The sequence below is a fragment of the Rhipicephalus microplus genome, chromosome 1 (genome assembly GCF_043290135.1).
Source record: "Rhipicephalus microplus isolate Deutch F79 chromosome 1, USDA_Rmic, whole genome shotgun sequence".
Lineage (NCBI taxonomy): Eukaryota > Metazoa > Arthropoda > Arachnida > Ixodida > Ixodidae > Rhipicephalus > Rhipicephalus microplus.
Window position 1 is genome coordinate 172341184 of NC_134700.1, and position 26904 is coordinate 172368087.

General features: G+C 48.2%; 1 protein-coding gene across 1 annotated transcript in view; it reads left to right on the top strand.

Moving 5' to 3' along the window:
• The window catches only part of IA-2 (tyrosine phosphatase IA-2), a 624632-nt gene that overhangs the window by 133698 nt on the left and 464030 nt on the right, over nucleotides 1-26904 (top strand). Inside the window, exons 3-4 of the mRNA XM_037429474.2 lie at nucleotides 23568-23815; nucleotides 25742-25800. Coding sequence (XP_037285371.2) covers nucleotides 23568-23815; nucleotides 25742-25800 — 307 coding nt within the window. The remainder of the gene's footprint in view (nucleotides 1-23567; nucleotides 23816-25741; nucleotides 25801-26904) is intronic.

Sequence of the window (26904 nt, forward strand, 5' to 3'; positions counted from 1 at the left end):
ATCTGATGCGTTTCCGAGCACCACAATACCCGTTTTAGGTTTTTCGACACCAGTACTTTTATTTCGAGCAATGGTCTAAAGATTTTTAAAACGTGTATTAGTAGTTCTTGAAGGTAAGACGCGTAGTAACGTGGGTGTTTTTCGTAATGGGTGGCTGGCTTTAGACCATGAGGTAGTTTTGATAATCACGCGCTCTGCGACCCAAGCAAATGTACCACCCAATATTACTGCTATATTACGTGTTGTATTGTTAAGCCTGTATACAGGATGCGCGCGTTTGTAACTAGCATTAATGTTAACTATTTTCACCTCATTTACAAGCAGAGGAAGTTCCTTTTCTGGTATTTTCAAACAGACGCATAAGTGTGGGGTAGAATAGCTGCTTGCAAAGCAGACGGCCAGCGCTCGATTCTCACTAGATTGCGGAATATTTATTATTTGTTTTATTTGCATCTATCTCAGTTTTTCGGTCATGGACGAGATGATGACTTTTCGCTCTCAAGCAACGACGCCGATGCCGACACTGACGCTGACACCTGAGTCACTGCGACACACACACACACACACACACACACACACACACACACACACACACACACACACACACACACACACACACACACACACACACACACACACACACACACACACACACACACACACACACACACGCACACACACGCACACGCACGCACACGCACACGCACACGCACACACACGCACAAATTATGCCCTTTTTTTACGTAGCGTCTTCGATGGCACCGGTTTCAGCGCCATGCTCACGTCGTTATTTATAGCGGCTTATTAGCATAACTTAGCACAGCCAGCCTCGCAAAACCTGATGAAGCCAAGCCAAGCCAAGCGCAGAAAGCGACACCCAGTTGTCGCTTTGGGTACGAGCGCTTCAGAGAGAGCGATATGAGAGGCCAACTGTTATGACTGGACGTGCATGCGCACTGCAGCAGGCGTATCGTCGCTAGATAGCGCGTCGATGCCTTTGCCACACGATCCATGGTCTGCACACTTATGCTCACGCCTGTGCATCATCACTTTAATATTGTGTATGGCAAAATTAACGCATCAAGGGGTTACAAAACGCACGTAGGAGTGCTTGACTCGAACACGATGTCCTGCGATGCTCGCTTATACTTGCGAATTGCTAGCAAACCGAAATAACTAAACATCTTTTCAAGGAGGAGGAAGAAAGTTTAAGTGCAAAGACAGGAAGGTTAGCCAGTTCTTAGACCGGCTGGCTACCCTGTGCTGGGGAAAGGGGTGAGGGGAATAAAATATGTTAAAGAGAAGTGTTGCGAAGAGAGAGAGAGAAATCACAAAATAGTTGCGACAGAGGAAAGGCAACATCATAGGGTATAAGAAACTATAGTCTGTCTCTGAGGCAAGTTGTCCGCAAAAAGCACAGCAAAGCTTTCAAAGCCTTCTGGGCTGAAGATGGGCTCGGCCAATGACCCAGAAACCTTTGTTCCGACAAAGGCCGATCGTTCAGTCTATCCAGAGCTGCAGTGAGTTCTTGTCTTTGCACGTTGAAATGTGTGCACTCACACAGAAGGTGCGCGATGGTTTCTTCGCAGGTGCAGTAAGTGCATGTAGAAGAGCTGGCCATTCCAATGAGATAAGAGTATGCGTTTGTGAAGGCTACTTCAAGCCACAGGCGGCATAGAAGTGTCTCCTCAGCTCGAGATATCCTTGGGGGAAGACGAAGCTGCAGATCGGGATCCAAGTTACGCAGGCGCGCGTTTGTAAGGTCTGTTGAGTTCCACTGTACCAGTGTGAGGTCACGTCCAAGCGAACAAAATCTTGTAGCTGCGTCGGTTCTTGAGAATGGGATGGCTGTGTATTGGGTGCCATCGTATGCATATCTAGCGGCCTCATCTGCGCGGTCAATGCCATATATACCGCAATGACCTGGTATCCACTGACACACTATGCTGTGCTGTTTCTCGATTGCTTGGGGATGAAGTAGCCTTATTTCAGCTACTAACTGTTCATTAGGTTCATGGCGAAAGCGTGACATAAGACATTGAAGAGCTGCTTTCGAATCGAGAAGATAGACCAAGTTCCCGAACGTTCTTCAACTATAAACTCAAGAGCTGCACGTATGACGGCGAGTTCTGCAGCTGTCGACGACGTCAAATGCGATGTCATGAATTTAATTGTGATGTGCCTCGCGGGAATAACCACCGCCCCTGTGGAGCTTACTGAAGACACCGAGCATTCTGTGTAAATGTGAAGGCGTTGGTTGTGCTTCTCCTGCAGGAACAGTAATGTGGCCTGTTTCAGGGCTAGACGCGACGACATTTTCTTATTTTGGAGGCCAGGAATTGTAAGAAGGGCTTTGAGTGGGTGTAGGTACCATAATGGTATCGGCAGCCGTGCTGCATGCGTGAAGTGCAATGGAAGCACTGCGCAATGCTGAGCTACAGTTGCGCTGAACGTTGAGTGGGACCTATAGAAGTTCGAAGTAGGGCGAGGTGATGTGATAAAAGCCGAGCGATATGTCTTGTGAGCATTCTCAAAGCGTCTACGCGGACGTATGCATTGACAGGATAATCACGCGCAATGACGACTGTCGCTGCTGTAGACGCGCATCTCGGGAGACAAAGGCATATTATCAGTGCTTGGGCTTGGATCGATTGGAGGACGCGCAAGTTTGTTCTCCGTATCCCGCAAAACACGGGTAAGCTGTATCGCATATATTACCGAAGAACAGAACAGTGTAGAGTTGAAGCATTCTACGTACCGATGCACCCCACGTTTTTCCAGCAAGAAACCTCAGCACGTGGATGATCATGGTGAGTTTAGTTTTCATTTGGGCGATGTGAGGGCTCCAGGAGAAGTCGCGATCAACTATGACTCCGAAGAACCGGTGGGTCTTGATCGTGTGTCCGTTGATTTTAATAACATATGGGCTCATCGCCTCACGCGCGAATGCTATAAGCGAGCACTTTTCTGATAACAGCTCTAGTCCGCGTTCTTCCAGGTACTTTGTCGCTAGTGTAGCCGCTTTCTGAATCCGGGCACGCAAATGAAGGTGTGTTACGCCTGACGCCCAGATGCAGATGTCATCTGGATATATTGATAGATGGACAGATTCTCGAAGTGCGTCAACCAGGCCGAGGAGAGCTAGATTGAAATGTGTGGGGCTAAGAACGCCACCTTGAGGCACACCATGACGGATGCATTGATGTGTTGTTGTGCCATTCTCCGTCTGTACAAAGAAAGTTCTGCCTTTCAAATAGCTGTAGATTTATTGGTAAACCCAAACCCTAATCCAACATTTTCCATGACATCCTAAATGGCTTCATGTGATACGTTATCGTATGCACCTTTCATGTCCAAGAACAACGCCGCAGATAAACGTTTCTGTCTTTTTTGATGCTGAACAGATGAGACCAAGTCAATAATGTTATCAATTGTGGACCGCCCACACCGAAATCTCGTCATAGCATCAGGGTATACCTCGTGGTGCTCCAGGTACCACTCTAGGCGAGTCAAAACCATCCTCTCCATCACTCTCCCGAAACAGCTGGTAAGCGCAATGGGGCGATAAAAGGTGAAGTCCAGAGGGGATTTACCTGGGCTAAGCACAGGGACGAGGCGGCTGGATTTCCACGAATGAGGGACAAATCCGCTGCTCCACGAGTCGTTGTACACAGATAGAAGGGCCTATCGAGCTGCTTCACCGAGGTTGCAAAGAGCCATGTACGTGATATCATCCGGACCAGGCGATGAAGATCGTTTGCATGCCGTCAAGGCCGCTTGTAGTTCCTCTAGAGAGAAAAAGGCGTCCATTCTTGAATCTCTGAAGACTGGAGTGTTTTCTAGGTGACGCGTGGTGCACGCGGACGCCTGACCGGCAACTTTCATGCAAAAATCTTCTGCTACTTCAATTTCGGTTCGGCCTTAGTTGAGAGACAGACACTTGAAGGGGTGATGTTGATGTGGCGATGTTCGTAGGCCACGAACAACCCTCCATGTCTGCGTCAAAGGCTTGCGTGGATCCAACGATTCGCACAGATATTTCCACCGAAAGGACTGAAGTGAATTGATTCGCCGCTGAATTTTTTTTTGTAGGCGCCTTGCCTCCCTCAAGTCGTGAATGGACTAAGCGCCTATATCTTCGTTCTGCACGACGACGCATTGCTCTGAGCCGTTCGAATTCCGCTTCATGTTGACAATATTTTGAAGTATGTTCAATATGATAATTCGCTTCTTGAGTAGCACCTCTAATCATATCCTCGGGGGTGTCAAGAGGGAGCGCTTCATTTTCTTGACACCTCTTTTCCGTCAGTGACCTGAACTTTGTTCAGTCGATGCGAGTCGAAGTGTCGTAGTTTGGCGATTTTTCCAGGCCCTTGATCTTTAAATAGGTTGGTATGTGGTCACTTTCATGAGTTTCATAGTCTGCGAACCACTTAACCTTTCCATTTAAGCTTCGTGACACAAATGTCAAGTCAAGGCAGCTGCTGTATGTCGTTCCCTGTAGAAACGTTGGGCTTCCGTCGTTCACACGAAGCAGCTGCTGCTCCAGAGCAAAGGAGAATACTTGCTTTCCGCGATGGTCTGTCTTCTGGCTTCCCCATAGTGGGTGGTGAGCGTTGAAATCTCCGGTGATGATCTATGGCCCAGGCGTGTCTGTTAACAGTGCACGTAGTCTTTCAGGTTCAAAACGGCTTGAAGGTGATTTATATGCGCCTACAAGCGTGAAATTAAGGTCTCTACGTTTTACTGTCAAGAAGACATACTGGTTGTCATCGTGAGGTGCTACACGGTGCTCGATATAGGTAAGGTCACATCTGATATATACAATGACATTACTCTGTTCGTTGCAGGTAGCGGACTTGAAGGCTTCGTACCTGGATAGTCGTATTGCATTGTGTAGCCGTGGCTCACCGATAACAATAATTGGAAACTGATCTTTAAACACAAACTGTCAGATATCAGAAATACGGCGCTTGAGGCCTCGGACATTCCACTGAACTATCGAAGCTTTTTTGACTTCTTTACGAAAGGCTTGCAGAGGCGGAGCCATGGTGCCTTTCCAGACTTGATAGCACCGGCTTCAGCGCATCCACTAACTGAAGTGCACTCTTAGCAGCCGGACTGTCAATGATAGTGAGGAGCATACGAATGGTATTCATAAGGGTCTTTACCACGGCTACGGTTTCTTTATCGCGACTATCACCGCGTTCTCGTTCCGAAGTGATTGTAGACGAGTGATGCGGTGGCTTCAACGGCGGGTCTATCGTTGGCAGTGCTGGCCATGCTTCAGGCGAGCCGGTGATGCTCTTGTCTTGCTTGGAGGATTTGTTGTCGGCGTGTCTGGACGCTTGAGGTGGTATGCCGGCGATCATTTTGAGGTGCAGTTCTTGCTTCGGCACTGGATCTCCTCAGGGGCCTCCGGCGACGAGTCCGCCGGCATCGTACTTGGGCAGCGGCCTCGCTGTGAGTTGAGCCGTCACGGACCATTTGCCTCAACACTTGCATTTCCTTTTTCATGATTGGGCAAACTTTTGACGATGCTTCGTGAGGGCCATGACAGTTTCGACATTTTCGAAGTTCTGCCTGGCATGCGTCTGCGCTATATGACTCTGAGCATAGCGAGCACACAGCCATGTTTGTACAAACAGCACTGACGTGTCCTAATCTATAAGATTTCCGGCATTGAAGGGGCTTCGGTACAAAGGGTCGCACTGTGTGTCGAAAATGGCCGACCTTGACTTGCGATGTAAGGCTGTCTCCCTTGAACACGAGCTTCACGCAGCGTGATTTGCCAAGGCGACGAGCTTGCAGTATGGTAAGTTCTGCAGACGCCGGTTTGATGAGAGCAGCAAGGTCACTTTCGTTGATGGAAATGTCGACATCGTAAAAAACGCCTGCAGTAGAGTCGCGGCCATCAGGTATGTATGAGCGAACATTGATGTTATCCGACATTTTGACGTTGCTCAGCACTTCCAATGTGCTTCGTTGAGTGACGTCTATGGCGAGGATATTCTTACGGCCATTGATCCGCATGTCTGCGATCTGTCTCTGGGCGAGTTCCTCAAGAGACCTAGACGTGGCTTGACGATTGAGCTTGTTGAGACTATGAGCCGCATTAACCGGCACAAACAGAATTGTGTATATCGTGGGCTCTCGCGTCTTCATCTTTTCAATGTACCCGCAGTTGGCTTTGATGAGCTTTCTACTTTTCTTGTCAACGCCAATGATAGAGGGGTGGTGGGTTTTCGTTGTGGTGTGTGCACACTCGTGGGCGGACGCCTCTTTTTTCACTACCCAGTTATGACATAGGTGGCGTTGAGAGCGCTGGCGGCGGTGTTTTTTCGAAATGCCATCTGCGCAGAGACTGACGTCTATGTAAAGAGTTATGTGCACTTTGCTGGTGTACTGGTTGATGATGATGGAGAAATAGGGCAGCGCCCCTTCAAAGCTTTAAACGGTCTACTTGTTACGCACTTCGCATTGTGTAATGCTTGGTTGTTATTTGACAACCATAGAACTCTACAAATGTCAACTTTATCCTTTCCTCGAAACGAAGCCTGCGAGGCTCTCTTTGTTAACAATGTATCCAGAATCTGCATGACTCCTGCTGCCACGCAGAGGTTCTAGGTTTTAACCCCGTTCAATCTGAGGCTTTTGTATTTATTTTGTTTGCTTATTTTTATATAGCGCAATAGCGGTGACCAACACCGGCATCTCAAGGCAGCTACGGTGCCCAAAACGACTGTTGTGATCTCATAGGAGCTTCTGCTGTTCAGTGACAATCAAGCTATGGCTTGCTTCGCATTACTTGTCTGTCACTCGCTCTCTAGTCGAGCTAGTGACTAGTGTTCCAATCCGTGGTTCTCTGGGGGGCAAAGTTGAGAAGGAAGCAGCCACTGTCGTCAAAAAGAGGGCAGGTGTGACTGTGTAAAGGTGTGGAGTGGGTTCAAAACACCCCATCGGTTCGTTAGGGGGAGCCGGGAAGAGCGGGATAAGTGGCCCGTCTCGCGACCGCCAAAAGAACTTCACGAGATAACGAAAAAGAGTAACCATATTTTTTTTTGTTGGGTAATCGACATTACTTGGGCTCAGCGACCATCTCGTGTCGGATACCGCTATGTAACATTCAGGCAGAGTAAAACGAAGGCCTTGTCTTTGCGTCAGCTTTAGAATAAAGTACACCAGTTCCCACAAAAGAAAATCATCTGTGGATGCCAGGCAGCGCTGGTGTACACCTGTGCTTTTATTTGTTGTTCATATTCATATATTTCCGGGTATTTTTCAATTGTGCGTGAAGTTGTGTATATGTTCCGTACGGCTTGTGTTACCCCTCCTATATTGTTTGTATTGCTATGTGTGCGCCGCAAAGTGAACACCCAGCGCTGCTAGGAGATTGAAACGGAGGGAGTGCGCGTAGCAATATATACGATCGCACAGCTGTGACGGAGAAATAAACGGCAGAAGAGAAACGAAGCAGTGGCATTGCTCTGCCACCTTTTCCACCTCACAAGCGCTCACTTCTTCACGCTCGCGCGAGGATAAGGGTAGAGTTGGCGCATGCACAGTAAAGATGATCATGCCGCTCACCACCGGATCAAACTCCGCCATAAGCTGCTTCGCATATAAAAAAAACACCACCCAAGCTATTTGTACTGATGGTTAAACAACGAAGTTGGAACGGGCGGCCGCAGATGGTTGTAGACGTCGTAGCCGAAGCCAAAGTACTGCTCGAGAAAGTCCCACCGAAAGTGGGTGTTAGCCCCGGCGAACGCGTTCCCGCCACTACTACGTTGACGCTGCTGTGCCTGCAACGCCGCCTCCTCCGCTAGCCGTCGTTGTTTTCATTCGGCTTGAAAAGCTGCTGGATCCTCGGGGCGCAGTCGCTGCTAGCGGTTCGCCAGCCGGACCTGTTCTTGGGGCCGGACTGCTGAGTCGGCCCGGCGAACGTGCATTATCTCATGGATCAGATATCAGCGCTGTTGGAAAGTTGTGTTTGTGTGATCCGCGTCTTCCACATGTGGAAGTTAAGTTGAAGCTGCTGCGTGTGGGCTTGGTGGCAGGGCTGCGTAGGAATGAATGACGGCGGTTGCAGTGGCATGCGTGCTTTGGTGCAATGTAGGGAACGAGACAACTGACAGGACAGCCAATGAAGACCTATATTGTTTGGAAGGGATTTTCGTTTCGCGTAAAATTGTTTATTTTGCTGCTCTTGCTGTAAAATAAACTAATTTTATTATGTTTATGCAACCGTGTGATAAAGAAAACACACACACACATATACACACGAAAACCTATTGAAGCCGAGGTTTAATGAAATCCAAGTGAACAAAAGAAGTTGCCTCTCATAACAGCTTCTATAGTCCTTGGAATGGCGCTTCACTTTCACTCTTCTGTACAATCGTAGTGTACAGGGCCAAGTCGTGCAGCACGAAAGCAGGCAGTCGGTGCATGTTTACCCTCCCTCTGGGTCTCTTTCTTGCCGGCACTTTGCGTACGACAAGACCTACCACCTATTTGCTCCTTGTTGAGAAACCGTTTATCTGTTGATGTAAAGGCTGCAATTAGTCCAACTTTGCGCACTCAGTTCCGGCTTAGAGTGAACTTGCCGCATCGATGCTTACCAAATCCGCAACCTCCGTATCGCGCAAAGAGGCCATCAATGAATGCACCTTATTTCTCGCTCGGAAGCCTTGCATTTGCGCTGGCATTCATGGGTACTGATGACATCTGAATGCAGTGATCTGATCGTAAACCGAAACTTCTGTCACAGTTTTTTCAGCTTTGATTCTTTTTTCCAACGGCACTACGGCTCATTAGTGGTACAAACAGCCTATGAAAGTCGAGGTTGCAGGGTCTTCGTTTACTGGTTCCTTTCTCCACAACTTTCACTTATTGTATTTTCGCATTTTATGCGCTTGCTAAACTTCCAACGGTTAGCCACTTCGTCCGAGGCTGAAAGCGCATCGCAGGGAAAAGAGAAAAAAGGAGAGGGCTGGTGGTGGTCTATACAGTTCCGCCAGAGGTCACGCCAATGCGAAAAAGAAGCCCCGGTCGAGTGGCGATCGCTGACGGGAGGCCATTGCAGTGAAAAGACGCGAGAATCCGTACAAAAGTTCGCGTACCCGACCAGCCGACCGAGCGACCGACTTGTGTTGTTTGACGAAACCTTGCTTTCGAGGTGCAGTGGCCCGAGGAAGCAGGAAGTAGTCGCTTTTTTCGAAGCGAAGTTTTACAAGTTTCTTGAACGGGCGTACGAAGTCAAATACTGAGAGAAAGTAAGAGAAAGAGAACGTGGATCATTACAACTGTGCAAAGCGGAAATAGGAGCGCGAATTGAGAGCCATACTGCTAGGTCCAGGCCCGATTTAATGAAAAACATTCGCCAATGCGTTCTTATTAGGCTTCCCTTTAACGTTTGGTTTCTGCGGGCTTCCCTTGTTAAATGCCCTATTCGCCCCTGCAAGGTTAAGGTACACAAGGAGAACCGGGTCCTATGAAGTGGTTTAAGTAAACTTGGGGAGCCTGAGGCACATGTGCAGATAATTCTTTTTGGTCTGGTGTACGCGTCGTAATATCCGTGGGTTCACCTCTCTAGGACTTGCGCGTGGAAATCAGAGGCCGCTCAATTCAGACTTCGAACTTCAACACTTCGAATTAGTTCTCGTTCGTGTGTGCTGTCCGTATATGGGCCATTTAACACAAGTTACATGGGCGCCGCCACTTGGGGCTGTTAAACGAATAATAACGTCATCTAGCGTTGAATGCAGCCATTCAACAGTTTTCGTGCGTATGCGCCTATCGGATCACTGTTTGTTGAGTTGTTAATAAATAATAATAATAATAATAATAATAATAATAATAATAATAATAATAATAATAATAATAATAGTAATAGTAATAATAATAATAATAATAATAATAATAATAATAATAATAATAATAATAATAATAATAATAATAATAGTAACTACGCTTGCTGGAAGAGAAAGGCTTCCTCCGTGCTCCGTCAATATATCCGGTCCTCTGCTTTCTGCTGCCACATTATACCTGCAAACTTCTTTAAGATACAAGATGGGGAAGTTAACAGCCCAGTGTGGTGGCACCAAAACCCACCCGTAAGATGGTCTATAAGGGAGACTAGGTATCCGCCGAATGAGATCGTACTGTCGCAGTGCTTACTGAGTGAACTGAGAGTATAGCTTGACAAGGTGCGCGTGCGCGCGGGTTCGGGTGAACAGTTTCTTCTCTAAGGGGAAATAGTAAATGATGGGTTATCGGACAGTAGCAGCGAATGTTTTGTAAACGTTAGTCTAGTCATAGTTAAACTTTCGGTTCCCACCCTTTGATCTGCCCGTGTTGTTTCCGAAAACATGCAGAAAAAAAGCAACATGTTCCCGATTATGCTGGTGCCAAAATTATACAGCAGTTTTTTTCATTTTGAAAGTCTGCACCTAGGCATAATAATTTTGATTCAGGAATACACATACAAGTTTGCTTTGTGTATAAAGCCTAGTAACGAACGGCGGTTAGGTCTACGAAGCCAGCAGTCAAAGTCGGGTGGTTGGCGAAGCCTGAGACATGTTGCACGGAGGTAACGACGACTACCTAATTGTAGACCAATGCAGGTCCACATTAGGTCTGAGGCACTTACAACCCACATTGGGGCGTCACAAATATGGCATGATGTGCTATATACGGGTCTCGGTACTTTGCGCCAATAGGGTGGTCACGGATGCGGTAAGCGTAACCCCAACACGAAGCCTCCGCATCGTAACGATGCGAAGCAGAGTAGGTTTTCGTACGGCTTCCAGAGTGGCCATTGTCCGTAACAACTCGGCAAGACCGAATGGTATACTAACCCCGGTCGCTCAAATTTACTCGGTAATGTAGAAAAAAAATAAATCAAGTAGGGCGAACGCCGTATTTTTTCACAGTTCACTGTATACGCTGCTGTCATCTCTCTCTCTCTCTCTCTCTTTCTATCTCTCCTTGCTAAGATGTATTAAAAGGGCCCACTTAACTATTGAAATATAAAAACAAAACAATTGAAAGATTAAAGAGAATAAGTACACTCAGGACCTTTCAAGCTCATTTCAGTATACGCCGGGCCGCTGAATTGCCTGCGAGAGCACAAGCACCGTACAAAGTGAATCATGTCAGACGTGACACGTATAACATCATTTTATAGTATCGTATGCCATTTTTTTCGTCATTTACTCATGTCATTTCCATGCCATATTTCGTGTACATCACATAAATTATTGGCCACAAGAGCACGAAGCTGTTTTGATAGATAGATAGATAGATAGATAGATAGATAGATAGATAGATAGATAGATAGATAGATAGATAGATAGATAGATAGATAGATAGATAGATAGATAGATAGATACTCAATAAGTTTATTGCATGCTGAGTGAGCGACGCAATCTTCAGTTTGGGTTGGCGTCATGATGGCTTTGTGTTGCGAAGGTTTTTTTGTGTGTTTCAATGCAAACAGGGAATCAACACTTTGTCTGAACAGATTCTCCGTGGTGGCGACTCTTTCCATTGTTTTTTCCTTCATGAGTGATTAAGGTAGTCTTAGAGAGAGGGTGAAGCATAAGCTGTGTCTACGTCATGTTTAAAAAAAATCATCAAAAATAACTAGATGGTCAGCGATCATTTTGCCAATAACTTTTAGTGATGTGCTCTTTTTAATTATAACGAAAGTGAATGACGCGTTGGCATCGAGAAAGAGAAAAAGAATTTAAGTGGAAGGCAAAAAGGTGAACCAGAAGAAAATGTTTGGATTTCTACCTTGCGCTGTGGAAGGGGAAAGGGGATAGAAAAGTAAGGATAGAAAAGAAAGGTAGGGATGGTGCGACTGAAACATTGTGTAAAGGCAGCTGAAGAATGTTAGTGACCACATGATTCAATGCCAGATTATATAAATGGCAATAGACTGAGCTAAAGTCGTTGCTTTAACTGGTCTGGCAATGATCATGGGATGAGCTACACAGGAGTTCTTATTAAAGCACCTTGCGTAGAGCACTAACGCGTCTCTCATAATATGTATACGTTCCTTGGCCACGAATGGATTTCTAGTTTTTGTTAGCCTCTGACGTTCGGACACGGAGAAATTTTTAAGGGAGCTTACGTAATGCACGTGTTTTGCCTAGCCTCATCACCTATTTTTCAGGTTGCGTATCCAAACTTAATTCCTAGCCTCGCAGGGTATGCATATGGTTGCTTTCGAGTGGTTCAGTTCGTAATAATCAGCAGTACGTTGTACATTGCTAAACGCGTTTGTGCATTTTGCAAGAAAAAGTAACGTGTATTTATCCTTTTCTTTAGGGGGAGGGGGGTGCGAGGGTCTGCGCACATAAAGTATCGACTGGAGTGCGTCCATCGGACAGAGATGGTAGGTGAAGCTTCAGTTGGTCATGCTGGTCCCGGGGAGCTAATTAATAAATCCACGCCTCCGGAAAACACGGGCGCATCGCAGCGGCCGAACTGGTATATATAGGCGAGCATGGGACCCGGCGGCCAAGCTTCTGCGATCGGAGTTTGTCCGGGCCAGCGCCGGAGAGGTGGTGCGTGGCTTGGGCTGCAGAAGGCGCAGTGCAGACATCGGGTGGGAAAGGAGGCCCCGATGCATCAGGGCGGATTAAGCCTCGCATGGTCCCATTGTTAGTCGAGCGCAGTAATTAAGCCCGCACACTGGCCGACGCTGCAGGATTGGCGAGAAATTTCTACGATTCGCAAAACCTGCTTCGTGCCAGTGCTTACCCCCCTCCCTCCTTCCTCTTTCCCTCTCGCTGTCGCCACGCGGCTTAAGAAGCGAGGCGCGAGGAGTTCCCATTACGACATCCGTGCTGTACTGTATTTTCTCGCTTCTGTGTCTATGGAGGTGTGTGCAGGCCCGCGTACTTCAGCGCTCGCTGTCGACGCCCTGGACCGTGTAGTTGCGTGCCATAGATGCGAAACACATTTTTACAACTCCTCTTCACGCCTTTGCACGCTGTGAATCTTATCTTCTCAGGCACTGCAATCCGCAGGACGTCCACTTCACCAGTCGGCTCGAAATCGAAGTTATGCCATCCGGTAAACGTACCACCGTAATGCCTACACAGGACACGAGAAACTGCGTAAAGACGCTTTAAATAAAAGCGTAGTGTTGTCGGGCTTGTTTGGCCAAAACTTCGCCTATTCTCTCTCTGGTAAGTTAGTTGTATTCAACGCTATAGCAGCGGTGCGCGGAACTTGAGAGAGACGCTGTGCCGAGAATATTGTATACGCAGACATTCGATGACCTCCATGCATTGTGTTAGCGGCTTTCTCGGCGCTCTAGGGGACGCCGCTGTCTCTATCCGGGCTTGGCCTAATTGGAGCGCTGGGTACGAGGATACATAAGCTGGATTGTCCTGCGTCGGTCGCCGAGGGACTGTGTTCTGCAACCTTAGGCCGGTTTCCGGTGTCCACGTCAGTCGCATAGACATTTGAAACAGGGTTCTGCAGAAGCGTGACGTAATTTCAATGCATCGTCGGAAGGTTAACATGCGGCCGTATTTGTACCGGTGTTCCCTCGCAGTCGAAAGGAAACGCAGAAAGTATTACCAGTAGGTTTCCACTTGGTAGAAGGAGTTGGTACGGTGGGTTACTCAGTAATAGGTGTAGCAGCGGAGAAGTAGTCTGATTGTTGGGATATTTCGTCCCGAAACTGCGTTATGATTAGGAGAGATGATGCGGTTGAGGGCGTCAGAAATATCAGCCGCGTGTGGTTCTTTAATGCGCACCTCTATCTAAGCCCACGTGCGTCTAGCATTTTGGCTCCATCGAAAGGTGACCTCAGTGGGGAGGATTTGATCCCGCCACAATTTGGTCAGAAGTCGAGCGTAAGCAGAAGGAACGACAGGGGAACCAATGATATACACGTGTAATTTGCTACCCGAGTAAAGCAAAGAAATCAAAGGATAATTTAAGCTTGCAATATAAGGGAAAGTTCATGAAGATCCTTTGTCGTCCCTCAGAAAAGTTCGCGTCTCACGAAGAGTTTTTTTCTGACTCGATTCGAACGTGGGGCAGGTGCGTTTGTGGGGCGGTCGCTCCACAATATCGGGTAACCACGAAGGTTCCATATTGGCAATACGTGCTTGTTGGCAGCAGCAAGCGAGTGGATGAAAGTTATTCAAATTGAAATGTGTTGGGGCACCTTCTGGATCGTGTAACTGGTTATCCTGTGGTATGTGGATTTTAAATACATTTGAGGTATTGCCGAAAAAAAAATTGGCCTCGTTTCTTCATGTTACACCGCAAATGTCGTCGAGAGGCGATAGTCTTGCATCTAGAGAGAGTGAACAAAACGTTTATTTGATGCTCTGCACAAGAAAATCGGTGAATGGTATTCTGGAGGCGCTGCGCTAGAGTGCCTCGAGCGTGCAGCGGAGGCGAACGAGCGCATCAAGTCACGTCACACGTGAGACATGAGCGCCATCTGGCAATTATCCTGGAAAACGGGGCGCGTGTCGTGCGCGCCCGTCTCTGAGGTTATAAGGCTTAGAACGCAAGGCGACGGGTAGGTGCCACTACCACGTCGTCTTAGCAAAGCGTTGGAAACACTTGCCGTTTCGTGCAAACGTTGCATGGCCAGCACAGCGTTACAAAGACTACGATCCTTAAGATAACTTATGTAGGCCTTTTCTAGTAAAAAACAGACATACACAATATTGACGTGTTGTTATGGTGCCTCAGATATGCGCAATAATTGCTTTTTAATTGACAATCACACAAGTATGAATGCGGAACCTTGAGCAATATTGGTGGGCGCTGCGGATCGGGTCGGCCGTTCGGAGTATCGTTCGGTCACTTTGGTGCCATTTAGACTACCGTTAAGAGTGGACAAACAGACAAATGTACAGACAGACAGACAGACCGAAATTTTTGCGTTGAACATCCCCAAGAAAAACTATCGTTTTCAAAACTAAAGAAGAAAATCTTATTGTATGAGGTCGGTTTATTGTTCTCGCGTTATATTGCGGCGGCTGGATGCACACTCCACCACGTCTATGGAGAACGTCCGTTGAGCTTTCACGAAGATCGTCTAGCCAGCCCCACTTGATCTAAAGCACCAGTTTTTTACTAGTGGACAGTGTGGAATGGTGGTTGGGGTACATGGCTTCCTGGACAGGGGAGGCTGCAGGTCTGAGGACAGAACTTTCGCCTGCTCATTTGTAGTGTAGTGTGCTTTTTCACGCTTTATCTGCTTGGTGAATATAATATTGCCACCTTCCTTCCTCAAGTTTTCTTATCACCCCATTACGCTGTGCGCAATGCTCAGCGCAAATCGCGCCTACAGTGTTCTAGAAACTTCAGGACTGCATTTTGTTAAGATTACTGCCGCAACGTGAACATTTCACATTAGGGAGTTTTAGAATACCGTTTGCAAGCGCTGCGGGCGTTGCGGGCGCCACACAACTTTCAGAATAGCGTTTGCCCGGCTGCTAACCGCAGCGCACGATCGCAGCGACACCGTAGCCTCGAAACCAGTGCTTGCGGGCCACATGCGGGCCGCCATTACCGCACGCCATTTCGGATTTTTTGCGTGTGGTCCGCGAACGCGAACGCCGACTCGCGTTACGACGCATGCGCAGTGGCAGCGACCACACCGCAAGGGCTCGCGGTGCGCTATTCTAAAGCTCCCTACTATTCTGGAACGCACGTCGCCGCTAGCGATAACGCTAGAATGTTCGATGGCAAGTTTATGAGTGCCGGCACGCTAAGCCGCTTGTCAGTTGATCGAAGGCCGACGCTCCGTTCGCCGCTATCAGTGCAAGATTGTTTCACGCAACAAAAAAGAAATAAAACCTAGAATTGTACAGCGCTAAGTCGCTACTTGCACCAACCGCGTGGTGAGGAGACCTACCGCCGTGCATGATTAAGCCTGCTGGAGCACCACGCGCTGTACAGTAAATAGAGGGGTACATTCTCCCACATACATTGTACCTCGGTAGTGGTGCTTTCCTGATTGTACATGCACCCTTTGAAGTCGTGAAGCTTGATGTTTTTGTCATGTACTCTATCCTTGGTTGGAAGTCAATAAACTTCTCTTTGTTGCAAGACTGCTACTGTAATCCGACTTTCCGTTTAACGGGCACATGTTCGCCCAAATAAACAGTTTGATTTCAACACACAGTCTCCGGTCTTCGGCAGCGCCACGACTCCGTGACAATATTGTCGCGAGAGCAAGGTTTCCAGCTCCAGTATCTTCTCAGGAAATTTGTGCAAAACCAACTCCTGCTTCTTTTTTAAGTCTTTCTTTGTACTCTTCTACCTTTGGGTTCGTTTCTCTGGCCATTACAGAGCTTCGGCTTTTGACTTTAATGGAATGTGGGATAAATCGTGTTTTCCAGCCTGGGACAGGAGCCTACACGCTGCATTTACGGCTTACCAACGGAGCAGTCAAGGCCGCCCCCGTTCGGGATTAGAAGGGGAAAGCTTACTAGGAAAAGCGTCTAGCAGGAGGCAGGTCCGGCGCCACCGTCCGAGTCTAAGCCATTGTTAACAGGCACGCGTGTCATTGAGAATGACATGGGGACGCGACCACTTAGCCTGACCGAGACATAGTGGCGGCAGGTAAACGACCATATTCTCTCGCGCTGTTGTTAGGATGTCGGGGTGCCTCGCTGTCGCATGTACACCTGGTAAGCAATGGTGTACCCATCGCTCTTAAGGACGCTTCTAGAAAGCAACAGTTAATGAAAGAACTTACGGGGCCCGAGCGTGGGAACGGCCGCCGACGGTAGTCGGCCGAAGGAAGCAGCACGGCCTGGTATGGGAGAGAGTGTCACGTGCGGAGGACCTTTCCCTTTGCGTGTTTCATTTTGGTAAGGAGGTTTTTACAAATGTAGTACCTTTTATGAAAGTGTTTCTGTGATTGGTTGAGATGCTGCGAGTCCGAACATGTGATTGGTTTTTGTGAAGACTCTTTGTACGACCAAGGGTTAAAAAGAGGATGTTTGAACTTGAAAAGTGAGCGGAGCGGAGTCGGGGGTAAACGGCGGATCTCACCACCGGAGACCAGCTATGCGGGCCGAGGGGTATGCCACCATTTTCTATGTTTTGTCTTTGTAACCCAGTGCATTTTGTAACTTGAAGTTGTGTTAGCTAAATAAACCCCCAGTGAGTGCTCCCCGAATTCATCGTGTTGACTTCTCATCGATTGCCTCCGCGGAGTTTCAACCACGCTTATTCGTCTCTCTGGTCGTCCGATGCGCCTAATTTGAACAACCCCGACACTTCGCTACAAAGTGGTGGAGGTTGCTCGGTAACGATAGTCCCGCTCTGAAATTATGCCCCGAGTCAACAACAAATATAAGGAACCTACCTCTGACAGCTCCACTATGACGGAACCCCATACCTTCTTCTCTGCTATGTCTACCTCCCAAGTTAAACCATTCGTCGGACCACCAGTCTTTAGAGGCGCGCCGGAGGAATCTATTTCAGAGTGGCTACTTTGCTACGAACATGTAGCGTCGCTTAATAATTGGGACCAAGCCACGAAGGTGAAATTTCTATATCTGGCTTTAGACGGAGATGCGAAAAAGTGGCACACCACTCAAATTCTAACCGGTGCTCCTAATACATGGGAAGAATGGGCGACGCTACTTAAAACGTCCTTTACGAGTCGCCACTCAGTCGAGATCGCCCATTTGCGGCTACAAAACCGCACCCAATTGCCGTTCGAAGCCCCCGAGCAGTACTACTATGACGTCGTACAGCTGTGTGCAAGAGTGAACCCGTCCATGACGGAAGATGATCGGTTGCGGCACCTTATGCGCGGTTTGCGTCCGGATATTCTGGAGAAGATGATAATCGCAAACCCGGAGAGCTGCACTGCATTCCTCCAAATTTTGCAACGCATAAATCTGGCAGCTTTGATGAGCCGTGCGTCGGCGCCACAACCGATTGGCATCCAGTATTCCACCGGATTACAGTCGTGGATGCAAAACATCGCGCATCCCGTAGGGTTCGCACCCACCGCAGCGACAGGGTACTCTCCTCCTACGTGTGTCGCCCCTTGCGCCGCGGCCGAATTGCGTTGCCCACGGGAGGCTGCTGACAGCGAAAGAGACCTAAAAGCGATTGCGGACTCGATCGCCGTGCTGTCTGACCGGCTAAAAAGCATCGAAGACGAGGTGCGTCGCCCCCCAATGCCGTGGCCTCAGAGAACTTCCCGTGCCAACGACGGGCGTCCCCGATGCCAGATTTGCCGCCGCATAGGTCACATAGCACAACAGTGCTGGCAGCGATTCCGAGATGGCAGGAACGATCAGGCGGAGCTCCAAGGCAATCAGAATGTACAGCCTAATCCTTCGGGAAACGAGAACGGCCGGGCCTAGGGGGCCAGCCCGGCCGCCCCATCGGCACATTGTCGGAAGGTCAGCTTCTCACAGTCCCCACACGAGCCAACGGTACAGAAACAAAACTTGTAATTGACACCGGCTCGGCCGTAAATGTCATCTCAGAAGAATTAGCTAACAAAATAGGTGCTTCATTCAAATCGAGAAAAGACATATTCATCCGAGGAATTGGCGGAGGCTTGCTCACCCCCAATGGCGAAGCTGAAATAAAACTTGAATTTGGCACCACCAAAGTTCACGAGACGTTTTTAGTGGTCAAGGATTGCCCGTACGAGCTACTCGGTGGTCTTCCTTTTTGTCGAGCAGCCCGGCTTCTCATTGACTTCTCCAAAAAAGAGCTGCAACTAAACGGTGAAATTTTCCGGCTACGTATAGACTCAAGTGCCCCCGAACATAATGATGTACTTGCAGTGCGGTGCCACGAGCAAATTCGCATTGAACCTCGCACAGAAGTCGCTATTGAAGTAAAGGTCGCAAGGGACGGAATTCACCTCGTCGAACCGAACAGCACGCTCAAAAACGGACTTCAGGTTGCACGCACAATAACGAGGGTCGTGCATGGGAGAGGCCTCATTCGCATAGCTAATCCTACCATGTCTCCAGTAAACCTGCTCAGCGGAACAAAGCTTGGATGGGCTTCATCTATTCATGACGCACAGCTGGCAATCACGGCCCCCGAGAACGATCAAGTGCCTCAAGAGTTTTACATAGAGACAGGGGATCACCTACAGCCATCTGAGCGGGATGAACTGCTGTCGCTCATTGAAAAATACCGCCATCTATTTACGAGCAGTGACAACCCCATTCGGCAGACTCATGTCGCTGAACATGTGATCGACACAGGTGATTCTCGACCAATTCATCAGCACCCATATCGTCATTCCCCTTTTGAAAGACAACAGATTGAGCAACAAGTAGAAGAAATGCTGCGCGATGGGATAATTAGAGAGTCTCACAGTCCTTGGTCATCACCTGTCGTCCTCGTGAAGAAGCCAAATGGGACTTGGCGTTTCTGCGTCGATTTTCGCAGAGTCAATGAAGTCACTAAAAAAGATGTGCACCCACTGCCACGAATTGATGACATTCTCGACGTGCTACAGGGGTCAAAATACTTCACCACACTTGATCTAACATCAGGCTACTGGCAAGTGGGCATCAAGGAGGAAGATAAGCAAAAGACCGCATTTTCCTGTGGACCCGGCCTGTATGAATTCAATGTTGTCCCTTTCGGCCTGTGCAACGCCCCTGCCACAATTCAGAGAATGATTAACAAAGTCCTCAGTGGTCTTCTCTGGAGAGTTTGTTTGGCCTACTTGGACGACATCGTTATTTTCTCGAAGACGATGGCAACTCATTTGCAAGATTTGGAAAGTGTGTTTTCGGCTTTGGACGTGGCAAACTTACGACTGAAGCCCGAAAAATGCAGCTTCGCTCGCCAGGAGATCAAATATCTTGGACACATTCTCACAGGTGAAAGCATCCGGCCGGACCCAGACAAAGTAGCAGCGATCGAAAAATTCCCAAAGCCACGAAACAAGAAAGGTGTACAGAGCTTTCTCGGAATCTGTAACTACTATCGGCGATTCATCAAAGATTTCTCTCGCATTTCTCGACCTCTGACCAACTTAACCAAAAAGGATGTTCCTTTCGTCTGGGATGCGGCATGCGATGTGGCCATGCAAACCCTCAAAGAGAAGCTCATCACAGCCCCAATTCTGCGTCAGTTTGAGCCGGGAAAACCGATAGAGGTGCACACTGATGCCTGTGATTACGGCATTGGCGCCGTGCTTGTACAGAAAATTGGAGCTCAAGAGAGAGTCGTCGCCTATGCCAGCCGCCACCTTAACAAGGCTGAGATGAACTACAGTACCACTGAGAAAGAATGCCTCGCCGTTGTGTACGCCTGCGGACAGTTTCGGCCATACGTCTTTGGTTCTAAGTTCACGGTCGTGACTGACCAAGCCAGCCTGGCTTGGCTAATGAAAGTAAGGAATCCGAATGGTCGTCTTATGCGATGGTCCCTGTTGCTTCAGGAATTCGACATAACGTTGCGACACCGTCCTGGCCTCAAGAATGGAAATGCCGACACGCTTTCCCGCCTTCCTCATGATCCCGCGCCTGTAAGCGAAGAAAACCCCTTACCGTTGCTGGTTCTGGATCAGGTGGATGTTGGAAAAAAGCAGAGGGCAGACCCATGGATGAAAGAAATTATGCAGCACCTCGAGCACCCGGATGCGCCCGTTGTCAGGAAAACTAAAAGAACGGCACGGAGCTTTCGGTTGATCGACGGTGTACTGTATCGAAGGGCGAAAGGGTTTCAGGAAGATCGTGCTGCGCTCGTTGTCCCCAAGTGCTTGAGATCTGAGATTTTAAGGTACTGCCATGACGCCACCACGGCAGGCCACTTAGGTGTCAAGCGCACATGGGAGAAAGTTCGTTGCCGATATTTCTGGCCGAAGATGTTCTCGTACGTAAGCAAATACGTTCTCTCCTGCCCCGACTGCCAGACACGAAAGCAACCACCGGGGAGGCCGGTCGGTTTCCTCCAACCGATCCCACCTGCAGGTCGACCTTTTCAGCAGGTGGGCATGGACTTCATTGGGCCTTTCACTAAATCCAAAGCAGGGAACCGCTACATCGTCGTGATTACCGACTACCATACGAAATGGGTCGAGGCTGTCGCGTGTCCAGCGGCCACTGCCGCAGAAGCAGCCAGACCTTTCGTCGAACAAATCGTCCTACGTCATGGTGCCCCGGAGAAAGTAATAAGCGATCGTGGGCAGCACTTTGTCGCCAACTTGACCGAAGAAGTATTCCGGCTCGTGGGTAGCGAGCATGCCACCACAACAGCATACCACCCACAGGCCAACGGCTTGTGCGAGCGTTTTAACCGCACGTTGGCTGACATGCTCAGCATGTACGTTTCCTCACACCACCGCGACTGGGATGAATTCCTACCGTACGTTCTATTTGCATACAATTCTTCCACCCACGAGACGACTGGATTCACTCCCTTCTTTCTTCTTCACGGACATGAACCGACACTACCGGTGGATGTAGGGTCGGGCGCGCAACGCGGATTCGACTACACCCTGGATGCAATGAAAGTGGCCCGCAGGCTGCGGCAGGCTCGAAAAATAGTAAATGAACGGGAGAAGCGTCAGCAGGAGAAGAACAAGCGCAGCTATGATGCTAGGCGACGAAGTGTTGTTTATCATCAGGGCGACTTGGTGTACTTGTGGACTCCCTCCCGGGCGAAAGGGAAGACGACAAAGCTTCTTCACAAATATCACGGACCTTTCCGTCTTGTGCGCCAGGTAGCCGAGAACAACTGGGAGGTGGTAGATCAAACTGGGAAAAAACGTGACGTTGTGAATGTGGCGCGTTTAAAGCCCTGCCACGTTCGATTGGGCTCCGATGCCGACGACGCGGACGATGAGTCTGATGATAATCATGAGGTGCGCGATCTCGGTGGTGATGTGCGCGAGGGAAGTGCCAGGAGAGATGACCACGGATTGCATCGAAGTGTTGTGCGCGAATGCAGTGCAAGGAGAGATGACCACGGATTGCATCAAAGTGTTGTGCGCGAGTGCGGCTCCAATGGTGATGTGCGCGAGTGCGGTTCGCGAGTGGGTCAGGAACTCCGTTTGCAACATTGTGTGCGCGGGACACAGACCAGTGTTCCAGTACAGCAGTGCGAAAGCTACAACACGGACACTGAACTTTACTCGGACTGGAAGACATTTTCAAGTAATAACAACTCACAACAGAATGCCAGTGCTTACGAAACGGACACTGAATTGTATTGCAGTACCGATGAGTGAACCCATATATTTCTGTGTCCAATGATTTTGTTTTGTTTTTCGTCTGTTGTTTTTATGTAATTTTTTTTAAAGCCTCTCACCTGTTATACACATGCATAAGTGTCTTTAAATAAGCATCAAACTTGTTGAAATGCAAAACCTTTTTGTATAATTAGTCTATTTATTGTCGTGTTTTGCAGATAAAACGAGTGGGGCACTCTTTTTCGTAGGGGGGAGGTGTCGCGAGAGCAAGGTTTCCAGCTCCAGTATCTTCTCAGGAAATTTGTGCAAAACCAACTCCTGCTTCTTTTTTAAGTCTTTCTTTGTACTCTTCTACCTTTGGGTTCGTTTCTCTGGCCATTACAGAGCTTCGGCTTTTGACTTTAATGGAATGTGGGATAAATCGTGTTTTCCAGCCTGGGACAGGAGCCTACACGCTGCATTTACGGCTTACCAACGGAGCAGTCAAGGCCGCCCCCGTTCGGGATTAGAAGGGGAAAGCTTACTAGGAAAAGCGTCTAGCAGGAGGCAGGTCCGGCGCCACCGTCCGAGTCTAAGCCATTGTTAACAGGCACGCGTGTCATTGAGAATGACATGGGGACGCGACCACTTAGCCTGACCGAGACATAGTGGCGGCAGGTAAACGACCATATTCTCTCGCGCTGTTGTTAGGATGTCGGGGTGCCTCGCTGTCGCATGTACACCTGGTAAGCAATGGTGTACCCATCGCTCTTAAGGACGCTTCTAGAAAGCAACAGTTAATGAAAGAACTTACGGGGCCCGAGCGTGGGAACGGCCGCCGACGGTAGTCGGCCGAAGGAAGCAGCACGGCCTGGTATGGGAGAGAGTGTCACGTGCGGAGGACCTTTCCCTTTGCGTGTTTCATTTTGGTAAGGAGGTTTTTACAAATGTAGTACCTTTTATGAAAGTGTTTCTGTGATTGGTTGAGATGCTGCGAGTCCGAACATGTGATTGGTTTTTGTGAAGACTCTTTGTACGACCAAGGGTTAAAAAGAGGATGTTTGAACTTGAAAAGTGAGCGGAGCGGAGTCGGGGGTAAACGGCGGATCTCACCACCGGAGACCAGCTATGCGGGCCGAGGGGTATGCCACCATTTTCTATGTTTTGTCTTTGTAACCCAGTGCATTTTGTAACTTGAAGTTGTGTTAGCTAAATAAACCCCCAGTGAGTGCTCCCCGAATTCATCGTGTTGACTTCTCATCGATTGCCTCCGCGGAGTTTCAACCACGCTTATTCGTCTCCCTGGTCGTCCGATGCGCCTAATTTGAACAACCCCGACGTTTCGCTACAATATGTCCCGATGACGTAAAACAAGCCACTGAGGCTGTTGTGTTCTGTGCAGACGGTCTGTTCGGCCGCTGCGAAAGCGAGTCCCGCCTGGGCGCGGCCGACCTGTGGCGTCCCGACCTGGACGTGAGCGGCGCCAAGCTGCTCGAGTCCGAACTGGAGCGCCTCTGGGAGCAGGGCTACCGCTGGCGCCACGTGTACAGCCAGTGCGTGGTGCGATCGGCCCTCTCCGCGATTCGTCATGGACGACTTTACGACCCGGGCTTCTGCGCGCGGACACTGGGCAGCACGCTGCCCATAGTGGTGAGTATGGTTACTTCTGAATGCTTGGTTGACCTCATTAAACCAAAAACTATGGGATATTTATTTTAATATCGTGCATTAAAATGTACGTTTTTTTTTTACCAGCAATCAGATGCTCTAGTGTAATAGCCTGAATTCGCGGCAATCGCAGCGGTGGAGCAGTTTAAGGGCCAGCCCCTGTCATCGTCTCATTTTTCATGTTGTCATGAGGTCCTATGTCTTGCGTCAGCGTCACATACCGTTATGAACATATGAGCTGAGCAGGTTGCGCACTTGGATTGACAGGAGTTGATTGCCCGGGAACCTGAGTTGCGTCAGTGTCGCAGGAGGGCTAGTTGGTTTGTCCGAGTCAGCGAAGCGACAGTGAAACGCCAATGGCAAGAGTTGTACGTACTGCTCCCGGAGCAGCAACTAGAAGAACAGTAGAAAGGAGTCCTTGCAACCGAAAATACACAATGGTGAAACAAATCAGATAATCACGAAAAAATGAACAAACTGGATTTGAAATGTCCCGCAATCACATAAAAAAAAAAAAGCAGAGATATTTGCCTACGAAAGTAGGCAAATAAACAAAAACTAAACACAAGGGAAACACAGGTGTATCAATGCTTTTCGGTTCTTACAGCTTTCGATTGGGCTTGAACTGGCTCTGATTTTTTTTGCTTGTTGTATTAAGAAATAACACTCTTTTTTGATATTGAAGAAATGACGTACAAATTCCGACCTCTACAGATTAACTTAATTCTGCCGTAAGTACCATCCCGTACGCAAAAATACCTTTAAGGAATTGGGTTTATTGATTCTGCGTCGTCAAGATAGGCGTTGTAAATGTGTTCACATATGTTTCACGTTTATGTGGAAAATCTCGGACTTGTGGCCGTATGTGCACAACTTATTTTTAACAGTGTGACTAAAAGAACCTTTACACAAAAAAACTATTGTAGCGTCTTACCGTTCTCGTACTTCGTGAGGTGACCCTAAATACTGCCAAAATCGCTCTTCGCGTGGTTCATGGCCCAGAACCTTGGCACAATACACGTGTGTACAAAGAAAGAAACCCAACGCTTGCGTGTGTAGTTTCTGAAGTCATCTCTTGTTGAGTCTAGTGAAGAGACGCGTAGTGCTCACAGAACTAGTTGCAAAATCAAAACTTATGGGCTCGTTTTTCTTTGTTACGCACAAGAATGAATAGGAAGCAGCCCACGCACACACACACACACACACACACACACACACACACACACACACACACACACACACACACACACACACACACACACACGCACACGCACACGCACACGCACACACACACACACACACACACACACAAAAAAAAAACCGAGGCAGCTACAGGGGATGTCACTTTTAATATTCCTGATGCAATTGTAAATAAAGTAAAGTGAACGAAAAGATGGGGCATCGGACGTCTTATTCGAAGGTCGCAGGTTCAGTACATGTCAGCGGAAAGCTATCTTTTCGTCCAGTATACTTTCTTCTCATTCACATCACAATTACTACAATTAAAACCTCCTGTACTTTCCTTCGCTTTCTTGCCTTCCTTTGGACGACAAATCTCGAAGTGCATCTGGGGATGTGCAATTGTTAAAGATTACCACGTCGTGTCATGGTGGCTGTGACCAGTAAGGTAGACGTTGGCTCTGATGTAAGTGAACGAGCTATTAGTACGCCGATGTGGCGCAATCGGAAGGTAGTAGATACAGAAGGACCCACATTATTTACATCTAAATTGACATGCTTAATCCTGTGGACACTCTACACCAAAGCGTTGTCAGTCTTGAATGCAGCTCCTGATTGCTCATCGAAACATCATTGAGACAGGGCGCGCGTGATTACGTTTGCCGGAAAGGAATGTGAATACGCGCGAAATGATTGATATTGATTCTGCCGATGTCTGATCTCTTTCAGTCCGACGAAATAGCAATGGAGCTTGAGCACCTGAGCCCCGACGATTTGGCCTTCATCAAGTGAGTGCTAATCGGTGTTACCGCTAACGGCTATAAAGCGGGATTTTCGGAGGGCTTATCGCGCTTCACGTTTGAGCCCGTATTTCTGTTTTTCGGGGCGTGGGCACTAGTAGGTGCAATGCGAAAAAGAAAAGTCATGCGTAGCTGAGCCCTAGGAGTGTCAAGTATGAAGGCTGAGTGGAGCTGAGTGGCCTGCTTCATTTATTTTTACTTTTTCTCTTTATTCACCTCTACCTTCCCTGTTGTTTCTTTTCACTGCTTTTTTACCTATTTTTTTTCTCGTTTATTCATTTTTCTTTTTTTGTCAATCACTTTTTCTTTCAGACTCGCTTGCTTCCTCTTTCAATTTTATCTCTTTCAATTTCTTTCTCTCTCTTTTTGCCTTTTCCCCCTCTATAACCCTATTTCTCTAGCCTTCGCATCCTAGGTACGTGGGTTCGAATCTCGCCTCACCAAATCCGTTGACCCCCCCGACGATTGCGAATAAACGTCAGGGTCCCAGCAGGAATCGAACCCAAGCACTCTGCGTGGCAGTCAATCATTCTACCAAAGAGCTACGCCAGGTCTCGGAACTACTTTTCAAATATACGCTAATATTCGTTAAACGCCAATAGTGGTTGCAGTGTTTACTCAAATTTTATAAACATTACATATGTACTCCTTTGATACAGCCGTCACGTCGGGTTAACGTAAATTGTGGTGGGATGCCATGCGCTGAAGTTTATTTAGGTAGTAGTGCCCAGGGTTAGCATCTTCGCGAGCATCAGCGCTTCATATCAGCTTCTGGTGTTGCTATACGCATGTTTCAGTTGACATCGTGGAGCAAGCGCGAACAACTAATTATATAAACATCTCTAAAACTTCAACATATGTCTGTGCGTGCAATAACTGTACATACATTTAGCGTCCTTTAATGACGTGTTGCGTAATAAAAAATGCAAGACGGTCACCTTCCCTCCGCATGCTTCGGATAACGTTGATTCCCAGGTACGTGAGTCCACTTTTTCTTTCTTTCTTTCTCGTTGTTTATCTCTCTACGTATTCGTTCTCTAGTCCACCAGATTCACAAGACCCCATGCCAGGCATACTGGTGCATGTGTTGTG